General features: G+C 43.7%; 2 protein-coding genes across 2 annotated transcripts in view; one reads left to right on the top strand and one right to left on the bottom strand.

Moving 5' to 3' along the window:
- Positions 1–10,662, top strand: part of LOC133115457 (beta-1,4 N-acetylgalactosaminyltransferase 2-like) — a 29,519-nt gene extending 18,857 nt beyond the window's left edge. Inside the window, exons 4-11 of the mRNA XM_061225364.1 lie at positions 176–282; positions 1,180–1,217; positions 1,524–1,704; positions 1,854–1,940; positions 4,599–4,780; positions 7,101–7,244; positions 7,665–7,887; positions 9,213–10,662. Of these exons, the coding sequence (XP_061081348.1) occupies positions 176–282; positions 1,180–1,217; positions 1,524–1,704; positions 1,854–1,940; positions 4,599–4,780; positions 7,101–7,244; positions 7,665–7,887; positions 9,213–9,403 (1,153 nt within the window). The 3' untranslated portion in view covers positions 9,404–10,662. The remainder of the gene's footprint in view (positions 1–175; positions 283–1,179; positions 1,218–1,523; positions 1,705–1,853; positions 1,941–4,598; positions 4,781–7,100; positions 7,245–7,664; positions 7,888–9,212) is intronic.
- Positions 10,663–16,184: 5,522 nt separating this feature from the next.
- Positions 16,185–27,691, bottom strand: part of LOC133114205 (beta-1,4 N-acetylgalactosaminyltransferase 2-like) — a 50,876-nt gene continuing 39,369 nt past the window's right edge. The window contains exons 9-10 of the mRNA XM_061223374.1: positions 22,735–22,957; positions 16,185–16,366 (exon numbers count right to left, since the gene is read on the bottom strand). Of these exons, the coding sequence (XP_061079358.1) occupies positions 16,185–16,366; positions 22,735–22,957 (405 nt within the window). The remainder of the gene's footprint in view (positions 16,367–22,734; positions 22,958–27,691) is intronic.

The following is a 27,691-nucleotide window of genomic DNA, read 5'->3' as shown; positions in this document are numbered from 1 at the left end:
TTGAATGACTACTTCTACTTTTAATTACTTTTTGTAATTAAAAGTAATTCATTTATGCTTATACTTGAGTACACTTTTTGTCGACTCTACCCAAGTCTGTCCAGTTTATACATTACATTGGTATATAAAACTGTATATGTTCAGGTGTAACAAAATAATTTTCTGTCTCTTACAGGAAAAAGTCAATGCTAAACCAGTTTCTGTTGGCTCCACCAAACTCCCCTCTGCAATATCCAATCCAAGGATTTGTTGTCAGTCCTCTCAAAAAGAGTGTCATTCCAGGTACTGCAACCTAATCTTTTAAGCAGGGCTACTCAAATTCACAAAGTTCAGGGAGGATGGTTCAGCTGTGTCAAAGGGCCACAACCCAATTTCTTTGTCCATTTTTGTTTGTCATAAAAGAAACTAGGCGGCACAGATGGTGCAGTGGGTAGCACTGCCGCCTCACAGCAAGGAGGGTTCAAATCCCCGTCGGCCGGGGCCTCTCTGTGTGAAGTTTGCATGTTCTCCCCGTGTCTGCGTGGGTTTCCTCCGGGTACTCCGGTTTCCTCCCACAGTCCAAAGACATGCAGGTTAGGCTGATTGGAGAGTCTAAATTGCCCGTAGGTATGAGTGTATGAGTGTATGAGTGAATGGTGTGTGTGCCCTGCGATGGACTGGCGACCTGTCCAGGGTGTATTCCTGCCTTTCGCCCAATGTATGCTGGGATAGGCTCCAGCCCCCCTGCAACCCTGTTCAGGATAAGCGGGTTAAGATAATGGATGGATGGATGGATGGATATAAGAAACTATTGTTATTTCCATGGTTGTAGGTCATCAAACTGAATTTAAAGTTTGAGTGTTGCTTGTAAATATATCTATGTCTATCATAATCTGTGCTTAATGAATGGCAATTACTTATTGAGGTTGTGTCAATTGGGATCATTGTTTGAGAAGGGACTTGATAAAGAGATTATTGTGTTCAATAATGCAACTCTAATTCAAATGATATCTGAGGACTAAAACCTTTTAGGACAGTAAACACAGTAAACATTGTAACATTTACATCACCAGCTATCAGGGTAATTTCACAATCATCAGCTAGATCTCCATTACACACTTAAACATGTATTATTTTGTACAGTGCCTGAAGCTCTTTCTCCAAGATTTAGGAAACGTATTTACATTTTCTTTGTTACAGGTTTAAGTGTAAATTCTGTACAAAAACAAAATTACCAGGTAAGCAGAAACCATCTTACTTAGTCTCATATTTGATTTTTTGGGAAAACTTGGCTAATATCATATTTAGTTGAATAGGCATTCCAACTCATGGTCATGCATGTGTCAATAATATTTTGGCTTTGAAAAGCCACATGACCTCTCAATTCAGACAATGCAGTTACTTTTGTTGAATCATAATTTGACATACAAATATAAAATGTATATTATTAACACATGTGATGATTGGAATGCTATTGTATGCCACCACATTGATTGAGACATTCATAAATTGTTAAAAATATAAACTTCTTTCTCAACGTGCAGGTGACACTGAGTGTGAGCAGTGGGGTCCTGGCAGTGGAAAGTCTTCAGGAAAAGGGCAAAGTGAAGGGGCAGGGTGAGAAGGCGCTCTCCATTTCTGCCTCCAGCCTGCAGTCTCTCAATGACCTGCTGGGTCGGGTCTCCTACAGAAGCACTGTGTACAGCATCAAGTCTGGAGATCTGGGTAAGCCACTCTCCATAACAAATCTTTGAGTATACTATTTGGATTTGGATCAATGCACTGGGTGTTTGCAACTATTGATAATCCAAAATGCTTGCTTTCAGTGTTCATCTAATTTATTAAAATAACAATTTCTAAAAATTCTTTACCAGTACACTTCACGTTTGGGCAGTACAAGGCCATCTTCCCTGTTGTGATCCAGCAGCCGACAGTACCAGTTCTGTACGCCTTCGGGGAGGGTAAGGCAATCCAACTTTACTCCTTTGCAATTAATTACAGTAATAAGAATACACAGTTCGTAAACACATTCACTTATGATTACAGATGACGTTATCAGTCAACATTGGCATTCTAAATAAAATATTCATTTAAAATAACTTGGCTTGTTTAAGGAAAATGAGGTGAATCTAGGTCGACATTTGCCATCCTCCATTTCCAGTGCCAGTGGGAAAGTAAGAGCTAAGATGGCAGCCTTCTGCCAGGCAGGAGTGGAGTGTGATAGGCTGTTTCCAATGCTGTCAGGCAGGAGTGGAGTGTGATAGGCTGTTTCCAATGCTGTCAGGCAGGAGTGGAGTATGATAGGCTGTTTCCAATGCTGTCAGGCAGGAGTGGAGTGTGATAGGCTGTTTCCAATGCTGTCAGGCAGGAGTGGAGTGTGATAGGCTGTTTCCAATGCTGCCAGGCAGGAGTGGAGTGTGATAGGCTGTTTCCAATGCTGTCAGGCAGGAGTGGAGTGTGATAGGCTGTTTCCAATGCTGTCAGGCAGGAGTGGAGTATGATAGGCTGTTTCCAATGCTGTCAGGCAGGAGTGGAGTGTGATAGGCTGTTTCCAATGCTGTCAGGCAGGAGTGGAGTGTGATAGGCTGTTTCCAATGCTGCCAGGCAGGAGTGGAGTGTGATAGGCTGTTTCCAATGCTGTCAGGCAGGAGTGGAGTGTGATAGGCTGTTTCCAATCACTAATTTTTACCTCCTTGCATCCTTCACTCATGCCTAGCTCCACCCATCGGAGGTTGCAAGTAGAGGATGCAAGGACAATGTGCCAGGACAGGTCGATCATTTCTACGTCACATGTTCCGTGTTTCCTTGCTGAAGAATCCTTTGGGAGCCGCCAAACTCCTGGCTCATTTCACGGGTTGGAATGTCGTGAAAGATGGCAGACATCTATTGATCAGGGTCAGTTATGTACCAAAGAGACAAGGACAGATAAAATAAGCCACTGCAATTCAAATTCGGCGGATGCAGTTGACAGGCCGGCACTACTGTGTGAATATCCCAGGAGATCAGCAGTTTCTGAGATACTCAAATCACCCTGTCACCCAACAATCATTCTACGGTCGAAGTCACTTTTCCCCCATTCTGTTAGTTGATGTGAACATTTAACTGAAGCTCCTGAGCCCTATCTACATGATTGTATGCCTGGCCGGTCTCCTAGTTTGTGCCATCAAGCCCCTCCAGCTGGTCCAGAATGATGCAGCCCGCCTGACCACCAGTCAGCCCAGGTCACTCCTCATTGGCCACCACTGGCTTCCTATTGCTCCTCAAGGCCCTAGTGTTGGCCTTCCAGGCTGCTAAGGGGAATGCCCCTCCTTACATACAATCCTTAATCACTCCCTACTCCCCAGCTAGACCACTCCGGTCTGCCAGCTCGTTGCTTTGTGGTTCCCTCACTACGAGCACCAGGCGGTTGAGCTGCACGTTCATGCCTGTTTTCCATTCTGGTTCCTCAGTGGTGGAATGACTTGCCTACCACTGTCAGGACAGCAGAATCCTTCCCCATATTTCGACTCAGGCTTAAAACACACTTTTTCATACCTTAGTCCTCCCTCCTGATTCCTCCCCCCTTCCGATATCCCTTTTGTCTAACCCTTAATAATAATTTTACAAATAAAGAAATAAAAAATTGCACTTATGATGACTGTTGTCTTTTTGTTTTGAATAACTCTTGTTTTACTAGTTATGGATTTGATGCTTTCAACCTGTGGAAGGCCCTATCCGCTTTTCAGTCACTTTGGATTAAAAGCGTCTGCCAAATGACAAAAAATGTAAATTGTATGCTGCCACACAATTGGCTGATTAGATAATCAAAGTAATACGTAGGTGTAATAAAGTAAAAATCCTAATATGCCCATGAGTGTATTGGAGCTTTTCTGTTCTTTTCAGAGCGTGTCGGTTGGAGCATACGCTGCTCAGTTTTTTTGTCACTGTCTTTAATTTGTTCTCTCAGATCAGTGCATTCATTCATGGCATTTTGAATAATCTCAGCAGTGTCCTCAGGTTTTGTTACGGTGCGGCCTGAACGCAACAACCTTGTTGGATTCAAAGTCAGTATTTGCTGGAACGTGTTTCAAACAATCCTTTTATTAATACTGCACTTGGTGTGCTTCCTTTATTTATTTTAAAGCATAGATTTTATATCAACAATAATTTTGCTGTTTGGAAGAGTTGGAGGCACCCAGCGGCGTGGCACCATTGTCACCCTACAATCCTCTGCTTTGTTTGTTTGAGTAAAAAACTTTTCTTTGCATTGGAAGCCTAATTTCACTTCACTGTAATTTGGGAAGTAAATAACAACAAAATAATAAACTATCTTTTTCTTACAGAACCTTGGAAAAAAACTGTTGTGTTGTTCTTCAAGGGTTCCGATTGTATCTGTATGGTCACACTAGGACTCGGAACCGTACTGTCCTCTCAGGTCCTCTTCGCACCTATACTTGTGTTTGATCTGCACTTTGTTGTACGTCGCTCTGGATAAGAGCGTCTGCTAAATGCCTTGTAATGTAATGTAATGTAATGTTCTGAAATCCTATTCAAAAGCTCCATGTTGGTAAATGAGGAAATGCTTGGCTCGTTCTCCATATTGTGTTTTTATAGAATGCAGATCTTGATTCTTGTTACAGATATCCAGTCGCAAGTAACCATCACAACAAAGACCTTCCTGAGGTACCCTGAACTGAACCATCTCATCAGAAGTATTAGAAAGTTTTACAAAAACATCACAATCATCATTGCGGATGACAGCTTCAACCCACAGAAAGTGAACGGCACCAACATTGAGCAGTACTTCATGCCACCTGCCCAGGTACAGATTTTAGAAGAGATGCTGGAAGGGTTTATACATTTAATTATGTGTGTTGCAGTTCTCTCTTTACATGCTGACAAATGTAGACCTCATTTTTATTATGCTTCCTTCATAGCATTATTTCTATTAGTCAAGTCACCTAATATGTTTTACTGTTTTATCAATACCCCAAGTTGGGAAGTTTAACATACAATACCATAACACTTCCAATAGCCCAAATAATGGTTATTTGAGCGGTTGTTTGAGCGGTTGTTTGAGCGGTTGTTTGAGTGGTTGTTTGAGCGGTTGTTTGAGTGGTTATTTGAGCGGTTGTTTGAGCAGTTGTTTGAGCGGTTATTTGAGCAGTTGTTTGAGTGGTTGTTTGAGTGGTTGTTTGAGCGGTTATTTGAGCGGTTGTTTGAGTGGTTGTTTGAGTGGTTGTTTGAGCAGTTATTTGAACGATTGTTTGAGCGGTTAATTGAACGGTTATTTGAGTGGTTATTTGAGTGGTTATTTGTGTGGTTATTTGCGTTACTGTCTCCTTCCTGCTGTGAACAGTCTGGTCCTTCCTTAAAAAGGCATTTTTGCCTGTTGAACTGCTTCTCACTGGATGTTTTTCGCACCATTCTCTGCAAACTCTAAATACTGTTGTGCATGAAAATCCCAGGAGATCAGCAGTTTCTGAGAAACTCAAACCACCCAGTCTGGCACCGACAACCATTCTACGGTCAAAGTCACTTTGATCACATTTATTCCCCATTTTGACATTTGATCTGAAAAACAGCTGAAGCGCTTGACCACATCTGCATGCTTTTAGTTGCTGCCACATGATTGGATCATTAAATATTTGCATTGACAAGCTGGTCTACAGGTCATAGAAATGTCTATGGCAAAAATGAATGGGAAAATCTCTTTCGGAACCATTGGAGTGGGCAATGACTACATCGGTACTCTATGAAGTGGATTTATTTAGCCTTGCTGAATATTATAAAAGTGATAACACATGAGCATCGCACCAAATTGGTACCCTTCAATGCAAGCTATAATCAATATATTATGGGTATTTATTTAGAAATTGTACTTTGGTTCTCGGTCACTCTATAATTATGTGCACTGATGTTTTCACGTTAGGCTACTCCTGGGTGTGGGGATGTTACGGGCTGCTGTATTGCACATACCGATCAGGTGTAATTGGCATATGCATTAGTCGGCCCCACCCAGAGCAACATACATTGTACATTGTTGTGCATCACTCTGGATAGGTCTGCTACATAAAGGTCATTCAATTAAGTCAATCAATTTTTATTTGTATAGCGCTTTTTACAAAGGGCCTTTGTCGCAAAGCAGCTTTACAGAGAAACCCGGCCCCACGAGTACGCCTAGGGCAACAGTGGCAAGGAAAAACTCCCTGGCGACAGGAAGAAACCTTGAGCAGAACCTGACTCAGTCGGGGAACCCATCTGCTGCTGGACACCGGTTTGTAGAAACAATGGTTTTAAACGAAACCAGATTAATAAAACTACATAAATGTCCAATAACTTGAAGCCCAGATGAGGTTGAGGGATGGCAGGAACACCAATGGGTGGCACTGTCAGGCAAGGGGACAGGCTTGATGCTACAGCTGAATCAGCAGTGGCAGGAGGGATTTGTACGGCTGGTCTTAGGCTGGAGCTCCGGGCCAGGAGGGGGTGCGCAGGAAAAGTTGGGCTAGTGCTCCGGGCAGACGCCCAGAGTGGGGAGAAGAGGAAAGTAACATTGTTAGGGGGTCCAGAAGGTAATTGGTCAATCAAAGGTAACGTCAGCTGTGAAGTAAACTCTTACCCTATGTAGGCAAATTAAATGTTCATTTAGGTTTGGATTGTGCTGTCCAATATGCTGCAAGATGACTTTGCCATGTTCTGTGATCTCCAACATGGCATTTTTCAACGGCAAATGCCGCTGTTCCAGTTTTTTGTAACAGTGTCGTGCAATTTTAGCTGACTACTTCATGTTAGACTACCGTTTGTCAATTTAAAAGCTTAGCTTCTTGCTTTTTTTTTCAACAAAGGGATGCAAAGCAGTAACTATGTCATTGTATCTACAAATAAAATACCACTTGTTCATTATAAGTTTTATTAAAATGCACTGTTGTTTGACTTATGTAAAATCTTTATAAACATCACCTTTCACATCACAATGTCTCAACCATTTTTAATGGCTGTCATTCATTGCCAACCCTAATTTGAGTGAATGCATACAGTATATTAGTTTTACTGTAAGGATACCCCAAATATTGGTTCATGTTGTTGAAGAAATAAAGACAACCCCCATCCTAATGCAGTTCTCTGTTTTTACGCTGTAGGGTTGGTTTGCTGGAAGGAACCTTGTCATTTCTCAGGTCACCACAAAGTACTTTCTGTGGGTGGATGACGACTTTGAGTTCACAGACAAAACCAAGATTGAGAAATTTGTAGAAATCATGGAGTCTATGCCTGAACTGGATGTGGTAAGAAATACATTTCTGCCAAAGAATGAAGTAGTGGACATCTATTCTCTTCAAACAGTGATAACAAGTACTGCTATAACAATGACATAACAATTAACCATCTTTTGCCTACAGTTGCCATATAGCATACAGTTGCCAGTTGAGATACCTGGGATGTACAGTGATAATGAGATACAGTACAGTGATAATGAGATACTGTACAGTGATAATGAGATACAGTACAGTGATAATGAGATACTGTACAGTGATAATGACATACAGTACAGTGATAGAGATACCTGGGCTGTACAGTGATAATGAGATACAGTACAGTGATAATGAGATACTGTACAGTGAATGCATTTGAAAAAAAATTACATACCTGAGCTGTGCAGTGATAATGAGATAAAAATATTTTTTAATCCTTTCCTATTTCGGCAGGTGGGTGGTTCAGTACGCTCAACCACGTTTTCTCACATGTTGGTCCTCGAGGATGGAGATGAGGAAGGTGGCTGTTTGCGTAAAGTGAAAGGGACCTACCAGCCAATTCCAGGATTCCCAGATTGCTTCTTCACTTCTGTGGTGATCAACTTCTTCCTGGCTCGGACTGACGCGGTGCGGAAGGTGGGCTTCGACCCACTGCTGAAAAGAGTGGGTCACTCAGGTAAGGCCAAGCGTCAGGTAATCTGTAAAATTTGCTTTAGTTGGGAGCCAGGGGTGTATTTGAATCTGGAAACAGCAGAGACCCTGGGCTCATTTTCTCCTTTTTCTAATCAAAACTCCACCCATTGGCAGATGCTAGGAAAAGTGGCAAGAAAAAGAAAAGAATTAGGCAGATGGAATGTCCTTGTTCCTGTAAATGTCAGTTTGAAGCCACATCAGTTACAAATGTGGCTGATGCCTAGCAGATGGGAAGAGGTGGATCCACAGGTCAATCATTTATATGTAAGGCTTTCCGGAAATTTTTTTTCAGAATGGATCCGCTGATGTTTTCTTGCTCAAGAAAATTCAGCTTTTCAGGCATTCAGGTTTTGTGTCCTTTCCGAAGCCTTGTCATTCCCTCCTGGCATTGCAAGCATGTGACAAAGGACTTCCATCTGTTGTATTTACTGTCCGCCAGTCCAGTATTTTGGATGATGTCTTCTCAGGGGCTGCATAGGCCAATCATAGCATGGCATTTCTTTTGGCTGCTTGGCACCAGCAGAAAGAGAAAGGGGTATTGATTGAGGGGTATTGATTGAGATGAATCCAGGCAATGGAGGACCTCTCGCTTGTTATGCCAATGCCACTCACTGATTAGTTGGACAAAAAGAAAAATTAAATATGTTAGTATTCACTACCTCTGTCGTAAGCTTTGGTGTTTGCAGTTATGCCTCTTTGGTGGATGTACAATTATCTTTGTTTTACTTCCAGTTTGCCAGAAATTGAATTATTTTAAAAGCTGGTTGTACTGATCTCGGTAGACTAGCTCTGCGAACCCTTGGATTTTGTGTATGGCCATTGCTAATTCGACTCTTGCCTAACCACTTTTCATGTTTGGTTTTGCTCACCCCAGTGCATCACTCGAGCCAGACCCAGTCCACCCACCCTGACTCTGCTTTGCCCCTCTGCTTGCCATGTAGTGCCTCTAGTCAGTTAGTGTATCCAGCTGAATTGCATCCTTCGATTGAGTCATCATTTGTTATTTTGCTTCATTATTTTTCCTTTAATACTTTTGAAGCCGATCCCGGACAAGCCAAAATGTATGTTACGACCCAGTCTAGGTCTAGATGTGCATAAATTGTGCAGATATTTAATTCCTGTATTTATATTTCATGTTTATATTTAACACTCAGACCACAAGAGGTAATGCTGACCATCTCTGTGGCAGACTGAGTCTGATCTTCATCTTTTTTCAGATGAGGGACCTTTCCCTACTCTTCACCACAAATAATCTCCCTTGTTTCTTTTTCCCCATCTCCTTACTCCTCTGCTGTCTTTGTTTGGCAGACTTCTTCATCGATGGACTGGGACAGCTGCTTGTGGCAAGTTGTCCCATAATCTCCACCGGCCACCAGTTTAAACGAGGGCAGATGCAACATCCCCAATATCACAAATACCGATATCCACCCAAGAGTGAGACCACCAAGAAAATGTACCTCCACTTTGTCAAGAATCACCTGAAATGCATCAAGTACTGAAAATCTGCAGAAATGATATATTTAGGACCTACACTCAATGAGCACTTTATTAGGTATTTATTCGGACTTATGGGTCGTATGCTGCTGTAGCCTATGCCAGAGGTTTGACACATTGTATGTTTAGAGGTGCTCTTCTGCATACCACTGTTACAATGCGTTACTGTCACCTTCCTGTCAGCTTTCACCAGTCTGGCCATTCTCCACTGACCTCTCTCATTAACAAGGTGTTTTTGCCTGCAGAAAAAAAGAATGCTGTTCACTGGATGCCTTTTTTTCTGCAAACTCTAGATAATGTGTGTGAAAATCCCAGGAAATCAGCAGTTTCGGAGATACTCAAACCACCCTGTCTGGCACCAACAATCATTCCATGGTCAAAGTTACTTAGATCAGATTTATTCGCCATTCTGATGGTTGATCTGAACATTAACTGAAGCTCCTGACCCATATCTACATGATTGTATCATTGCACTGTTGCCACACATTTGGCTATTTATATAATCACATGAATTAGTAGGTGTAATTAAGTAAAAATGTTCCTTATAAAGTGCTTGGTGAGTGTAGAAACCACAGAACATATTTTTTTCCGCTTGTGACCGTATAAAATTCAATGTAGTAAATGGGAACAGCTATTTGGAATAGCTATTTGGAAGAAAATGTAAAAGTTTTTTTCTCTTTGCTTTTACTTTATGTTTGTATTTTTCTTTATTTTTCTTGTGTATGTTTGTTGTCTTACCCCCAACTGAAAAGATGAGCGGTCATATTTTGTTTGTTTTTCTCAGTTGAACATAGGCAGCTTACATCGCAATATTTAATCTGTCCGGGACGTTCCTTGATCGATACCATATGATGTCATCTCTCATTGGCCAAAATAATCTGTTGGGGCCACCGGAGCTCATTGTGTTGATGAGAGCATGTTCTGCATCAATATCAATGATTTTCTTGGATTTGCAAGTTTTCTATAGGGACATGACTGGTGAGGTAAAGCATCTAGTCATTTCCACCACATCCTGGCATTACCATCACAGCCAAATTTGTGTTGGGAATGCCTGTTGTGGGAATGACAAATGTATAGTATTTGGCTAATAATGTCAAGGTACTCGTGCCGCCACCTGGGACGACTGTAGAGGGCAGGTGTCATTTGTTTTTGGAGAAAAAAGCCATTGCTTGTTTTTAGTTGGGAAAATATGAATTTCCTTGTCTTTTGTCTTTTGCTTTTTGTTGTTTTGGCTAAATATGATCAAATAAACCATTCAAATAATTTTCTTGAAACCTTTCTTGAAAGGTTTGAGTGAAATTATTGTTAATTTATGGGCAATTCCACAGTAATGTCAGTCTGAGCATGAAAATCACATCCATAACGCTGGTATCTTCTCATAAAAATGAAAGTGTATAGTCTCCCTGAAATACCTGTCTTTTTCCACCTCCATAACACAATATATTTTGTCACATTTATTCTGGCACCAATGCAGTTCGTACGCTTGAACAATGTTGTTAATTAAGAAATTTGTGTAGACTGACTATTCCTGAACTCAGTGTCATGAAAAATGGAATTTATAATGTGATGTGTGAAGAGTTTCATATCCTACCAACATTTTATATGTTAATTTAGGTTAGTTTGTGGTGTTACAGGCCCATGTCAAGCTATCTATCTATCAATCTACACTTACAATGAGGAAAGAAAAGTAGATTTATTCATAGTCAGCAATTCTTGGAGAATAGGCAACAATAGTGTGTAACTTTTTTTGAATTCTACAAAAACTTGTAGGCCTATTAAGTCCATAAAATAGGACTTGCTAGGCAAACTGAAACAATGCTAAAAAGGGGGGAAAGGCTAATAAGCTTCTTCCCCTCTCCAAGATTTCAGCTTGATACCCTATATTCATCCACTTATATTAATCCTTAAGCAGGGGTGCCAAATACGCTGATCGCAATCGCAAAGGCATCACGCCATTCAAAATAAAATGCATTCTTTATTAGCCCATCAGATTTTTCTAATTTACATCCCTCCTCCCTATGACATCTGCCACTTGACCACTTGATTGACTTAAAGACCTCTCCCCAGCAATGCATTCCAGCTCCTCCTGGGGGATCCTGAGGTGTTCCCAGGCCAGGAGAGATATATAATCTCTCCAGCGGGTTCTGGGTCTACCCCAGTTGGACGAGCCCAGAAAACCTCCCAAAGGGAGGCGCCCGGGAGGCATCCTGATCAGATGCCCGAACCACCTCAATTGGCTCCTTTAGACGCGAAGGAGCAGCGGCTCTACTCCTGGTGTCCGAGCTCCTCACCCTATCTCTAAGGCTGAGCCCCGCCACCCTACGGAGGAAGCTCATTTCGGCCGCTTGTATACGCGATCTCGTTCTTTCGGTCACTACCCAAAGCTTGTGACCATAGGTGAGGGTTGGGACGTAGATCGACAGGTAAATCGAGAGCTTTGCCTTCCGGCTCAGCTCCCTCTTCACCACAACGGTCCGGTGCAACGCCCGCATTACTGCTGACGCTGCCCCGATCCGCCTGTCGATCTCACACTCCCTTCTACCATCACTCGTGAACAAGACCCCGAGATACTTGAACTCCTTCACTTGGGGCAATGACTCATTCCCAACCTGGAGGGAGCAATCCACCGTTTTCCGGCAGAGAACCAGGCACCTCTATGAAAGCTGAGCTGTCTTAACCTTTCGCCTATATAATGATGCAGGCAAATTGAGCTGGTGATCACTAACTCAAAACATCTCTTTGCAAAGACCCACATCTCTTGGGCTGCATCACAGAGTCAAAACAGGCCGCATCCAATGCCATGGTTTGTAAACTTGGAGGTGCTAACTCTCATCCCGGCCTTTTCATACTCGGCTGCAAACCGCTCCAGTGCGTGACTGTCACGGTCTGATGGAGCCAGCAGAACCATGTCATCCGCAAAAAGCAGAGACGCAATTCTGAGGTCACCAAACCGGACACTCTCATCACCTCGGCTGCGCCTTGAGATCCTGTCCGTGAATATCACAAACAGGACCGATGACAAGGGGCAACCTTGGCGGAGTCCAACACCCACTGGAAAAGTGCTTGACTTTGTGTTGAGGAAGTGGACACAGCTCTCACTTTGGTTATACAGGGACCGGATGGCTCGTAACAACGGCCCCGGTACCCCATACTCCCGCAGTACCCTCCACAGGGTTCCCCGGGGGACACGGTCGAAAGCCTTCTCCAAGTCCACAAAGCACATGTGGACTGGATAGGCGAACTCCCATGACCCCGTCAGCAACCCCGTCAAGGTAAAGAGCTGGTCCACTGTTCTACGACCAGGACGGAAGCCACATTGCTCCTCCTGAATCCGAGGTTCGACCATCAGTCGGAGCCTCCTTTCCAGCACCCTAGAGTAAGCTTTCCCAGGGAGGCTGAGGAGTGTGATACCCCGATAATTGGAGCACACCCTCCGGTCCCCCTTCTTGAAAATGGGAACCACTACCCCGGTCTGCCACTCTACAGGTACTGTCCCTGACCTCCACGCGACACTGAAGAGGCATGTCAGCCAAGACAGCCCAACAATGTTCAGAGCCTTCAGCATCTCAGGGCGAATCTCATCCACACCCGGCGACTTGCCGCTGAGGAGCTTTTTGATTACCTCAGCAACTTCCGCCAGGGATATAGGTGCAGATTTCCCAGAGTCTTCGGGCTCTGCCTCTTCCACAGAGGACATGTTGTTCAGGTTCAGGAGCTCCTCAAAGTTCTCTTTCCACCGCCCGACAACATCCCCAGTCCGGGTCAGCAGTTCTCCTCCCCTGCTGAAAACAGCCTGAGACAAGCCCTGCTTTCCCTTTCTGATGGTTTGCCAGAACTTCCTCGAGGCCAACCGAAAGTCCTTCTCCATAGCCTCCCCGAACTCCTCCAATACCCGGGTTTTTGCTTCAGCGACTGCCAAAGCCGCAGCCCTTCTGGCCACCCAGAAACCCGAAAAAATAAATTAATAGAGCAGGTAAATACGTAAGGTAAGTACTTAGGATTTAATTTGATCTGTCAACTTTCTTTCACAAATCATGTTGAAAAACTTTTGATTGAAATTTGGTTTCTTTTATGGAAACAGGGCATGTTTTTCATTTTATGCCAGAAAACAACTTGTAATGGTAACATATTTGTCAGTGATTGATTATCAAGCATATTACAAGCATATTACAAGCACGTAAGTAAATCCTATTTAAGCATATTGGACAGTGTTTATCATGCAGCATTAAGGTTCATGACTGACTCTACTTATTGCACACATCACTGTACCCTGTATCAGAAAGCCGAACTGCCCTCACGGCCCGTAGGCAATATCATTGGTTCATTCTGATTTATAAAGCTGTCCTTGGTCAGTTCCCACTGTAATTAAGTTCTTTGCTAAAGTGGACAAACACAAATTCATATGCATTGAGATCACATGACTTAATTTTGTTTAATGTTCCAAAAGTGCGTACTGTTCTTGCTGAAAAAGATTTCAGCTATGCTGCTCCCTCAGCATGGTATAAATTCTTATACATTTTAAACTGCTTATCGGTGATATAATGGACACTGTATGCACTTGTTTTGCCTAAATGTTTTTACTCGTTTTAGCCTAAATTGTTACTCTATGGGGCGGCACGGATGGTGCAGTGGGTAGCACTGCCGCCTCACAGCAAGGTGGTCCTGGGTTCGAATCCCTGTCGGCCAGGGCCTCTCTGTGCGGAGTTTGCTTGTTCTCCCCGTGTCTGCATGGGTTTCCTCCGGGTACTCCGGTTTCCTCCCACAGTCCAAAGACATGCAGGTTAGGCTGATTAGAGAGTCTAAATTGCCCCTAGGCATGAGTGTGTGAGTGAATGGTGTGTGTGCCCTGAGATGGACTGGCGACCTGTCCAGGGTGTATTCCTGCCTTTCACCCAATGTATGCTGGGATAGGCTCCAGCCCCCCTGCGACCCTGTTCAGGATAAGGGGGTTAGGATAATGAATGAATGAATGAATGTTTCTATATGTTCTTCTGTGTATTGCTGTGTGCAATGCACAATCTATGCTATTTGTTATATTTTAAGCCATTTTGGACAGGACTCAATGGGACTATTTCCTCGGAAAATAGAGGTGAAATAAAATTAAAATAATAAAGTACCAAATAAGAAGCCGGGAACTTACCACTTCCATACGGAATGGGAGGAAAGGTTTTTTCACCATGTCCTATTACATTACATTACATTATTGGCATTTGGCAGATGCTCTTATACAGTTGATTAGACTAAGCAGGAGACAATCCTCAGTGTGGAGAGACAGGAAGAATGGGATTGAGAGAGTCCGGCTCGCAGTGAGCATGTGGGTGGTGCTCAACAGGCTGCCCCTGCAAACCCATGCAAGGTACATTCTTTAGCTACGTTCAGTTTGCCGATAGTTTGTAAATAATTTGCATATCAACAACTAAAAAAAGTGTTTGCACTTCCACCTGCCTGTCACCCTCCCCTACCTCTCCCTCTCCTTGTGCTCTCTTCAGACAGCTACAGGTTGAGAAGATTGTAAAAAAGAAGTACAATAATGACAATAATACATGCAACTGTATGTTCCCATGGTTGCCAAGTAACGTAAATTGAAAAGACATTATTTACAAGCATTGCTGCAGTTGCAATGGGAATGATGCCCCCTGGCATGGGACAGGTATATTTTGTATTAGATAATAAGATAAATAGCATACTTATATTTGTGTTGAAGTTTGATCAAAATGCCCTTATTGAAAATCAGGAATGATGAAGTTTGATTTAAATACTTTCAGAATCATCTGCAAAAATACCCTTTCCTAAATGTTACTATATATCTCTATACTATATTTCAAATGCTGTTTAGTACTACAATGATAAGCCATACTGTTTGAAGAATTATTATTAATCATGTTAAAATGAATAAGTCTTGAGCAATTAGAACTGTGTGTCTGTTAAAACACATTGAGCTGCAAAGTACAGTCTGTTTAATGAAAGTGCAGAGAACACTTAATCAGGTGTTTACAAACCATGGCATTGGATGCGGCCTGTTTTGACTCTGTGATGCAGCCCAAGAGATGTGGGTCTTTGCAAAGACATGTTTTGAGTTAGTGATCACCAGCTCAATTTGCCTGCATCATTATATAGGCGAAAGGTTAAGACAGCTCAGCTTTCATAGAGTGACAGAAAATATTAAGGCGGGTTAAGAGAGACAATGTGATGATTTATGACAAATGATTGGTTAGCTATAATGTATAAAGACTAGGATACTTCCTACTGTTACTTTGGAATTCTCTGATCTCTGGAAGTATTCTGGAGCGCACAGACTCCCCGGATTAATCTGTTTTATTTTTAACTAAAGATTTATAATGAGCAACTACTGAGTCTTAATATTTTGCTGCCAAAACAACTTCACCTACGTAAAAGGGTCGAGGAGGAAAAGAGACAAAAAATATTTCCTCAACATTTGCTTATATAAAATTTTGTAGTAAATGTCATGAATTCTATTCTTTTTTTAATTAAATAATTGGAAAACAAATTGGAAATTGGAAAACAAATATTTATGTTTTTCTCTTTAAAATACATAGTGAAAGATCAAAACACTGGGCTTCAGATAAAAACAAAACTGAGATTAGGGGCAAAAATGAATTGAAAAAGTATTGAAAATCCAGTGCAGAAAGCTGTTCAAAGGATTCTAACATGATTGTGTTGTTAACATATGCATTTTTTCAGGAAATATAAGCAAAGGACATAAAAGTTGTAAATATACAATGTTTTCAAAGTACTCATATCTATGCCTTTAATCCAAGTTTTTTTTTACCACTTCATACATTTCAGACGATTCTTGAAGAAGTGGAGATACAGTTTGTTGTCGGTATCACTTTTGGGTGGCTTCCGAAATTTGCGATATGCAGCATTCGCCCTTCGACGCTGGTGGTTAAGGCCGACCTCAGGACAAATGGCCACCAGTAATTCTCCCAGCCCATCCATGAAGAACTCTGGAGACAGTGAGAGAAAGCAGAATGAAAATGGATGTGACACTCATCGTCTGTGAATCACGGAGCCCATCTGAGCCTATGAAAATTCAGTTTTACAGGGTGTTGTGCTGCCAGAGAAGAAATGAATACCAGATGGAAACACCAGTGCAACAAAAGCACAGCAGGTATCCAATCAAACCTGGTCTCCTGACCCATTCCTATCTATTCAATGAATTTCCGATCGCACAAATGACAGACGCCTCACATCAGGTGATATAAGTTTCTCCAAATCAATACATTACATGACATTCAATTTTTGGCATTTTCCAAAGTGACGTACAACAAAGTGCATAACCATAACCAGCAAGTGCGCTGAAAGACCCTAAAGGAATTTAGGAATCTAGGAAAGATGGACCACGAAGATAAGGACTTGGGCCTTGTAGATTCATCTGATGACAAAGGATTAAAACTGTGAGGGAACACAATGCTGGTTATATACTCAGGCAGGAACAAAAATAAATGGCTTACATGAGCAAACTAAAGTAGCTACAAAAACTCTTCCAATGTACCTATTTCCACTGTCAGAAACATTTTTAGAAAATGGAATATAATTGAAACAGTTGAAGTCAAGGCAAGGTTTGGAACACCAAGAAAGATTCATATAGAATGGCCTGAGAACTGGTGAGAAATGTTCAGAAGAACACACACATTACTGCAAAAGAGCTGCAAAAAAGAGTAGCAAATACAGATCTAGCTGGTCAAAGGGCAACAACACAACATACTTTAAACAACAAAGAGATTCATGGCAGAGTTGCCAGAAAGAAGGACCTCAATACAAACAATAAACAATATTCAACGCATCTGAAGTATGCAAAAGAAAACTTCAGAACCGGACTGCCTGAAGCCTGAAGCTGTGCTTTGGACTGATGAAACCAAAATGGAACTTTTTGGCCACGCCCAAAGAAGTTATGTTTGGAGAAAAAGGGTGAAGGCTTTTGGAAAGAAGAACACCTTGCCAACTGTGAAGCATGGAGGTGGATCCATAATGCTTTGGGGTTGTAGCGCAGCTGGGGGAACAGGAAATTTTGTGCGAGTGGAAGGAAGAATGGATTCCACCAGATATCATAAAAGCTAACGTTCAAAGGCCAGTCCAGACATTGAAGTTGGGTATTCCAGCAAGACAATGATCCAAAGTACCACCAGGAAAGACGGATGAAGGTTTTGGAATGGCCACCACAGTCCCCAGACTTGAATATTACTGAAAATCTGTGGAGAGATCACAAACAATTTGAGGAAATGTGTCATGTTTAACTGATACCACACAGAGGTTTGCTTCTGTTCACCAAGATATGAATTGTAAAAGGCTTTTTGACTTGGAGTGCCCAAATGTTTGCATACTACTGTATACACAATTGTGAGAACTACAATAACAGGTAACATAGTCAACTAGAAATTACAGGGGGGTAGGGAGAGGCAGGGAGAGGTGCAGCTTGAAGAGGTGCATCTTCAGTCTGCACTTGAAGGCGGTCAGAGAATAGACAGCAGTCTTGACCGGGAAGTGCAATCCATTATATTTGTAGAGTCTATGGAAATTGCGAATGCGACCTGCACAATATTCATGGAAATTAAAATAATGAATTTGATTGGATATAAATTCATGAAGGTGCACTTCATCCACTGATAATATAGTCAGCATAGGTTTTCAACCCAAGTAATAATTAAACAGGTATACACAATTGTGAGAACTTCAACAACAGCTAGCATAGTCAATTAGAAATGACAGGGTGGTAGGGAGTTGTGGGGAGAGGTGCATCTTCTGTCTGTGCTTGAAGGCATTCTGTTCTGATCCCTACAGGGAGGTCGTTCCACCACCGTGGGGTCTGAATAACCAGCACTCGTGACCGAGAAGTGCAAGTGCAGATGCGGGGTGTCACAAATAGACTATCTGGAACTAACTGCAGACTGGTAGAAAATAGATTTATTTTCAAGGTTAGATAGTCCAGGTTCAATCGGCAGTAAACGGAACAAGACAGGATAAACAGTTCGTCATGAAGAGACAGGCAAGGGTCAGAATCCTGGGAGACAGGGCAATGGAGAGCAGGCAAGCGATAAAGTCAGACACAGGAGAGGCTCGTAACCAAGAGATCAGTCCAACCTCTCGGCAGGAATGGAGATGGGTAGAGTACCATGGGCTGGGAATTAGGGACTGGATCAGGACGAATGAGTGAGGAGCGGGCTAGGAAGTGGACAGGTAAGACAGGAACAGAAATTGGGAAATAAACATCAGAGAACAAGATGCAAGCATGAAGGCAAGGAGCAAGACAATTGGCAAAGGACAAAGAAACAGGCAAGCTTAAATACAAGACTAGTGAGGAGACGATGAGGATCAGGTGAATGTAATGAAACATGAGGAAACACAAATCAGGTGCGGAGGGCGTGGTACGCGAACAGGGCAAACCCAAAACATGACTCAGAAAATAAATAGAAACGGGGAACCAGGAAAGTACTAGGAAGCAGAGACATAGGACCTGACAGGGGGATGCGCCAGGCATCCTGTGGTGGCAGAACGGAGAGGTGTGGCAGGCGTGTAGGCCAGCCAGAAGTATATGAGCCAGGACGATAATCTGCCATTTTTCTTTCACCAGTCTTCTCATCATGCTTCCGGAGGTCGAAGCTCCCAAACACCTGGCGCCGTGCTTCCATCATAGCCTTGCCAAAGCCGAACAAACCCGCCGAAGACCCAAAGTCCTACAGGCCCATCTCTCTGCTCTGTGTCCCATATAAGATCCTGGAGAGGCTGATTCACAGCCGCATCGAGCCAGTGGTGGACCCACAACTCCCACCGGAACAAGCCGGCTTCCGCCGAGGCAGGTCAACAGTGGATCAGGTAATGTTACTCACTCAGGACATCGAGGACAGCTTTCAGGACAACGAAAAAGCTGGAGTAGTATTCCTGGACCTGACAGCCGCCTATGACACCGTGTGGCACCGTGGACTACATCTGAAACTGTTGAGGACAATCCCGGACTGGCACATGGTGAGGTTCATCATGGAGATGCTATCGAACCGTAGCTTCATCCTACAGACCAGCGATGGCCGGACCAGCAGGCTCAGAAAGTTGAAGAACGGTGTCCCGCAAGGCTCCGTCCTCTCACCAATGTTGTTCAACATATACATTCACGACCTGCCGGATACAACATCTACCAAGTATGGCTATGCGGACAACTTGGCCATCATGCTTCGACGCCCAACATGGAAGATGGCCTCAACCGAGACATGGGCATCCTGGCAGACTACCTCCAGAAGTGGCACCTTCAGCTCAGCATGGGCAAGACAGTGTCTGCAGCTTACCACCTTAACAATCGGGAAGCAAGAAGGGAACTGGACGTGCATGTTGGCAACAACCGCCTGGAGTTCCAGCAAGCCCCCAAGTACCTCGGCGTATGCTTTGACCGGACACTGTCCTACAAGCAACACCTGGATGAAGTGAAGGCCAAGACAACAGCAAGGGTCTCGCTCATCCGCCGCCTGGCGGGTTCGACTTGGGGAGCTTCCCCCCCGACCCTACGCATATCCACGCAAGCCCTGGTCTTACCCGTAGCAGAATACTGCGCCCCAGCCTGGAGCAGAAGTCCACATGTGAACAAGGTAGATACTGTCATCAACAGCGCCCTCCGTATAGTTACTGGTTGTCTGAAACCCACCCCTGTGTCCTACCTGCCAGTCCTAGCTGGAATCGCCCCAGCCAGTCTCCGACGGGATGCGGCTACCCTCGCCCTGGCAAGAAAAGCCCAGAAGCATGACTGGCACATCCTACACAAAGCCACAACAACACCGGCACAACCATGCAGGCTTAAGTCTCGCCATCCCTACAACAAGGCAGCACAAGAGATGCTACAGTCTATCCCTGAGGACTTGTCCAGAGACGCCTGGCTGGCAGCATCCTGGAAACAGACGTGGGAGACGGCTGGGCCCTCCCGCATGCAACGATACATCCGGGACCCAGGAGGCGGTGTAAAAGGAGAAGACATGCCACGCCATATATGGACCTCACTGAACCGTCTGCGCTCAGGCGTCGGACGCTTCAAGTCATCTCTGAAGAAGTGGGGCCTATTGGACAGTGCGGCATGTGAGTGTGGCGAGCCTGAACAGACTGCTGAGCACATAATCACCGGCTGCCCCCTATACAGCCCACCCCCAGAAGCTGGCCTTTTCGACTTAGGACCGGAGACGAGGGCGTGGCTGCATGACACTGAGTTGGCCATCTGACGATATACGAAAGAAGAAGAAGATAGAGATTTTAAAGTTACCTGACAATTCCAGAAAATAGGTAGCATTTACGTATGACAGCCAAATCTTAAAATATCTTTTACTTTACTTTTGAAATGTAATTAATTTAAACATTGTACTGTACAATATCTATGTTAGTTGTTGCTAGTGAGTATGGCTGTACAACATGAATTAGCCAGAAAGCAGGAAGTAAGAAAACGCAAGGTTGAGAAGGAATCGTTGAAACCCGGAAATTTCCGAAGCCACCCGAATAGTGGACCACGCAGACAGGGGATTGACTTTAGAACGAAAAATAAGAAATTATAAGAAATGACAATCCTAGGAATGTGTGCGTGTGCGTGCGTGCAAGCGCGTGTCCCTTGAACAAAGGAAATGTGGGAGTAGCTAACACTGGCTGTGCCTGAATGTTTGTTGAGTCTTACTGAGTCCATACGCATCGCTGGATCCATAAGACGTGCTGTCCTTGTAGAAGCGGCGATGGTGTTGTGAATGATGTCCTGGAGAGGCGCGCAAAGCTGGGGTGTTCCCGTCGGCTGTGTGTTGTCACCTGGTCTGTTCGGCTCTGAAAAATGTCCGCTGGTCCGTTTTCCGTGTAGAAAAGTTTCTTGCTGGAGTTTGTTGGTGAGCTGATCTGGTGAGCTAGCGGTTTGCATACACCAATTTCCTCTCACTATAGGCCACTAAGTTACGGCGAGGTAAACTAGGTGTGTCCGTAGGCCTGGTGGTGTGCTGTGCAGAATTCAGCCTCTGTCCAAGTGTCGGAGCAGATGAGTTGAAGAGAAGGACCAAAGAGCAGTCGAGGGTCGAAAGAAAAAAGAGGTGCGTCGAAAAAGAGAGGGTGTCCCAAGAGCATGCCTTGCTCTTATACTGGGAAAGTTTATTGCTCCCGCCATTACAGGATTGGCTAAACTGAACTAGACGTCATGCGGGGTGGACGTCGTGGAATTGTCCTGAGGGATTGTGGGAAATGTGGTCCCTACCCTGTACTCCAATACAAACGAGGCAGCCTTCAGAATAAAAAAACCCCAATTATATTTGTGTGTCCTGGGTGTTCAGGACACAGCAGGCCATTACATGTATTTAATAGATGTGGCCTTTATCTGTATTATTATTTTTAGTTTTTTTAAGACAGCAGTGGAAAATATAGGGATTGTGACTGTTTTTAAAAGACAGCATGGTAAATTGAATCATGAGATTGTTTAAAAAATTGTTTATAAAAGAATGCGGCGTGTGTTATCTTTGCGTTTCCCTTAAGTGGTAGGTGTAAGCACTGGGGGAAACCCTAGCAACATTAGATATGTGCAGAGAAATGGTTGGGTTATCGTCGTAAGAATAATGGGAGTGCGACATTGGACCATCCGTGCAGATAAACGGTTGAGCCACCATTGTAAAAACAAAGGAGTGCCACATTGGGCCATCATGGTTGGGCCAACATCGAACCAATGAGCAAAAACAACCATTGGCCAACCGTTGGAATGTGACATTGTGCCAATGTTGGACCCACACAAATTGTTTACTGGGTTCTTGTTAGCTATCAACAAAAAGTGTTTATTTTAACACTACACTTACTCAAACTAGTCATTCATGGACAACACCCTGACAATTCTCAAGTTCGAAGATGCTCCAACACCCCTTAAGACTGTGTTGAAAGTATGATATTGTACCAGTTTGCAAACAATTTGACACAAAAAATAATTTTCCACAGCTTTATGTTGATGCACATTAATTTGTCTGTGATTATACTCCCTATACTTCATAGCAGGGCCGATATAGAAAATTAGCACATCCCTCCCAGCCAATTAGAATTGAGTATTGAACCAAGCTATTGTATAAAGTTATGTAATGTGCATCAAATACAATTCAATACAATTACCAAATACAAAGCCAATAGGCTACATTATTTGAGATGTTAATGAAACATACACACTTAGCAACTGAGAAGAAGTTCTATCACTGACAGTATAAATGCTATGGTTTGTCATGCTACACAGCCTCACTAGAACTGTTCAAACTGTGCACAAGAAGACACAATTCACTCAAAAGAAAGGGCAGATTGAAATATGTCTGTAAATAATGAAGGTTTCCAGATCTAACTTTACCTGAGTGACCCACTCTTTTCAGCAGTGGGTCGAAGCCCACCTTCCGCACTGCGTCAGTCCGAGCCAGGAAGAAGTTGATCACTCCAGAGGTGAAGAAGCAATTTGGGATTCCTGGAATGGGCTGATAGTTGCCTTTGACTCTGGTCAAACAGCCACCTTCCTCATCCCCTTCCTCATAGATGAGGGTGAAGGAATTTGCCAATTTGCCAACTGACCCAGCTACCTGCCAACATAAGAAGATTGCCATCATTCATTAAAGAGCACAAAACCTGCACATCTACCTGAAGGCCATCACAAATAGTTTGGTTGTGTCTGCAATTTGTTATCTATTTTTATTTATTAATCTCACCATAGCCTATAGTTCAACCAAAGTCATATTTAAAGCCATTGCGATACAGTACAGTCCATAAATATTTGGACAGTGATACAATTACTGTTCTTTTGGCTCTGCACTACAGCACATTGGTTTGAAGTTAAACAATTAATATAAGCAGAAACTAGAAGAACAAGAACAAGAAGAACAAGAAGAACAAGAAGAATCCAACACTGCAGGGGAAGTTTAACATAATTGATTCTTGAAAATCCAACTGGTTATGTAATGTTACCAAACGGCAAGTCATGATGAACAGTATGGATAACATAAGTTGGACCCAATACGCACTGGGTCATTAATAACAGACCGATGCCATTCCTTCCTTTTCTTTCAAAGGTACTTGAATGTGCAGTTTCTAAACAACTTTCTCAGAGGAACCTGCTGGACCCTACTTTGCTAGGACTGCCCTCCTTGCAGTCACTGAAACCCTCCCCTCCCCATTAGAGCTATCTGTCTCTCCTGTCCTCATCCTTCGAGACCTTTCTCCTGCCTTTAACATAGTTACGCACCAGCTAGTCCTCACCACCACCCTACTCCTCACCACCACCACCCTGCTCCTCACCACCACCCTGCTCCTCACCACCACCCTACTCCTCACCACCACCACCCTACTCCTCACCACCACCCTACTCCTCACCACCACCCTGCTCCTCACCACCACCCTGCTCCTCACCACCACCACCCTGCTCCTCACCACCACCACCCTACTCCTCACCACCACCCTGCTCCTCACCACCACCACCACCCTACTCCTCACCACCACCCTGCTCCTCACCACAACCCTACTCCTCACCACCACCCACTCCTCACCACCACCCTACTCCTCACCACCACCCTACTCCTCACCACCACCGTACTCCTCACCACCACCCACTCCTCACCATCACCCTACTCCTCACCACCACCCTGATGTATCTGGGAATCTCTGGGCCTGGGTTCTCATCAGCCTCCTACCTGTAAGACAACAACTATCCGGTATCCTGCAGGGGGTCTCTGTCCACACCATGTACTGTCTCGACTGGAGGGCCCTCAGAGCCTGTCCTGGGCCCTCTCCTCTTCTCCCTTTACACTAAAGAGTTGCTGCTCTGTTTTTCCTTACATGTTGCAGGAATGCACAAATCAAATGTATGCTTTCGGCCACAATCTTCGATCCAATTTACTGATATACACTCACTGAGCACTTTATTAGGAACACTATAGTAATACTGGGTCAGGCCTCCCCTTGCTGCCTCAATTCTTTGTGGTATGGATTCCACAATATGTTGAAGACATTCATTTTAGATTCTGTTCCATGTTGACATGATCGCATCACACAAATCCTGTCAGCTGCACATTCATGCTGCAAATCTCCTGTTCTACCACATTCCAAAAATTTCAGATCCAGTGAATGGGAAGGCCACTGAAGAACACTGAACTCATTGTCATGTTCATGAAACCAGCTTGAGATTAATTTTGCTTTGTGACATGATGCATTATCATTCTGGAAGTAGCCATTAGAAGATGGGTACATTGTGGCCATGAAGTGATGCACATGGTCAGCAACAATACTGAAATAAGCTGTGGCACTCAATTGATGATTGATTAGTAATAATGGGCCCAAAGTCTGCCAAGAAACATTCCCCACACCATTACACCACCGCCACCAGCCTGAACTGTAGACATCAGGCAGGTTGGATCCATGGATCCATGACCACCCAGATCAATGCAAAAGGTGACATTTTCAAATTAAAGAACCAGAAACGGAAACTGCCCATCTCGGGCAAACTGGTAAAGTAAAGCAAGGATAGTCAAGCATGCATCAAAGATGCACAAATATAAACTTACGACAGAGTCACAACACCCCCACCTGTGATGTTGAGGATGGGCGGAGAGCCAGACACGACTAAAGGTAAACCCCTAAAAAATCCCGGAAGAGAAAGGAACTGGGATGTACAAATACAAATGGGGAATACTCCCGGAACAGAGGGAGGAACAGAAAATACCACGGATAAAAACTCTGTTCGAATTAGAAGATAAAGCCCCAAAAAACGGCTATGAGAAAATAAAACGACCCTTAAAAAACAGGGCGACTACCCAACCAAAATAAGTGCGTAATTAGAGCACTGAAATCCCTGGACCGGGGATAAAATAAATGTACAACCTAGCAAAAGACTAGGCACGAAAATAAAACCTTGAGTCGCAGCTCAGGAGAAAAACACAAACCAAAATACATATACCGGGGACACCGTCCCTCTACCACCAGCTCACACAAGCACGAAAAATAAAAGACAACAAAAACAAAGAACCTATAGGAAGGTGTCAGCCGTGAACACACACTAACCAACTAACTGAACCTTACCTTTTCTTTTCTTTTTTAAGATTGTCAGAAAAACTAACCAGCACATTACCTGACTCAACCAGCTCTGAGTCTACCTTGTGCATAGCAGCTTTGTACCAGAGCGAACAGTGGACACCAAAGCGTCCATCGAATGTCAGCACTGCCCTTAAAGGGGGAACGCTTCCCTGGCACTAATGAGGGCCAGGTGAATGCAATGAGCCCCCTGCCCCATGGTGGCCCCAAACGGCCACTACCCCATGACACCACCTTTAAAAGAAAATCGTAGGGACTAGGTGAGAGAGCATCTTTACTATCAGCATCAGAATGCACAATAGTAGCTTTAGACACAGGATCATAACGAATGTTCTTGTGTTTGATCTGCACTTCATTGTATGTCGCTCTGGATAAGAGCATCTGCTAAATGCCTGGTAATGTAATGTAATGAAAGAAATTCGGGTCTGAAAATTTGCACTCTTGTGACATAATCACAGAACAGTAATGCGCTCTCGAGCATGACTGTGCAGCTCCTGTATCACTTCAAATGTGAATATTACAGAAAATTAAACCATTCCCTCAGTGACAAAGGGCTTAAAAAGGAGGTAGAAAAAACTTTATTCATTACATTACATTACATTATTGGCATTTGGCAGATGCTCTTATCCAGAGCGACGTACAACAAAGTGCATACCCATAACCAGGGATAAGTGCACTGAAAGACTCTAGAGGGAAGTACAATTTCAATTGCTACCCGTACAACAAAGATAAGGACCAGGGCCTAATTTTTTTTTTTTTTTTTTTAAACAACAAATAAACAAACAAACAACAAAGCAAAAGTGACCAAACTTAACTATCCAAATACTGCTTACCGAGTTAACTAAACATACCGAAACACAAAGTAAATCACAAAGACAACAATTAAGGTTCACAGGGATGTAGGGAGGGATGGGGAGAGGTGCTGCTTGAAGAGGTGCGTCTTCAGTTTGCGCTTGAAGGTGGGGAGAGATTCTACAGTTCTGACCTCAACAGGGAGTTTGTTCCACCACCGTGGAGCCAGAACAGACAGTAGTCGTGAGCGTGAGGTGGAGGTTCAGAGAGGGGGAGGTGCCAAGCGGCCTGTGGAGGCTGAATGAAGAGGTCTGGCAGGGGTGTAGGGTCTTATGATTTCATATCCAAATATCAGTTCTAGGACACTTCTAGGAGCAGATTGTGACTTTCATTGGACATACAGCAATCAAGTTTCAATAAGACTACTCACAAGCTCACTTAGGTTTGGTTACCTCTGCATTGGATCACTTTTACTTTGTGAATTGCCAACAAAATCAATTGACTGTGAAGGCGAAAACATTTTTGTAAGCACAAATTCATCAGCTAGGACAGCTGCCATGCTTAACATGTGTTATGTGCAGTTCCGGAGACCAAAACGCAGACCAGAGGATATTCAAGAATTGTTGTCTTTATTCAGTCCAATATCAAAAGCCAGGTGATCAGAGAACACAGTGCCAAATCAAGTTGCAAAAGAATAGTAAATATAAAGTCCAAGGTATTTGGTGCATTTGGCAGACGCTCTTATCCGCGGTGGGATTTGAACCCCGGCCTCTCACTTGTCCAAATATTTGTTGAACGAACGCGTTACCAGTCTGCTAAAGACAAACTCACCTCTAGCCAAGGGCAACAACGTCCTTTTGAATTTGAGGGTTACGTCATCGGGGAGTGTTGTCGCGATAACCTGCTACCAGCCTTCACTTTCACTGCACTTCACCATGCTTACTAGCGAACCTAACCATGCTACACTCACCCCCCTTTGACTTCCCCTCCATGTGAAACTCCGCAGCAACCATTTTATTTTATTTTTTACTCCCACCCAGATCCGGGTCACAGCACCAATGTAACAGGTGAGAAATTGCCTGAGTCCGTGGTGGGATTTGAACCCCAGCCTCTCACTTGTCCAAATATTTGTTGAACGAACGCGTTACCAGTCAGCTAAAGACGAACTCACCTCTAGCCAAGGGCAACAACATCCTTTTGAATTTGAGGGTTACATCATCAGGGAGTGCTGTCATGATAACCTGCTACCAGCCTTCACTTTCACTGCACTTCACCATGCTTACTAGCAAACTAGCTGAGCTAACCATGCTACATAAGCAGGAGACAATCCTCCCCTGGAGCAATGCAGGGTTAAGGGCCTTGATCAAGGGCCCAACAGCTGTGCGGATCTTGTTGTGGCTACACCGGGATTAGAACCACTGACCGTGTGTGCCCCAGTCATT

Source organism: Conger conger, chromosome 16 (assembly GCF_963514075.1).
Source record: "Conger conger chromosome 16, fConCon1.1, whole genome shotgun sequence".
NCBI lineage: Eukaryota > Metazoa > Chordata > Actinopteri > Anguilliformes > Congridae > Conger > Conger conger.
This window is presented reverse-complemented; position numbering and strand designations above follow the sequence as displayed.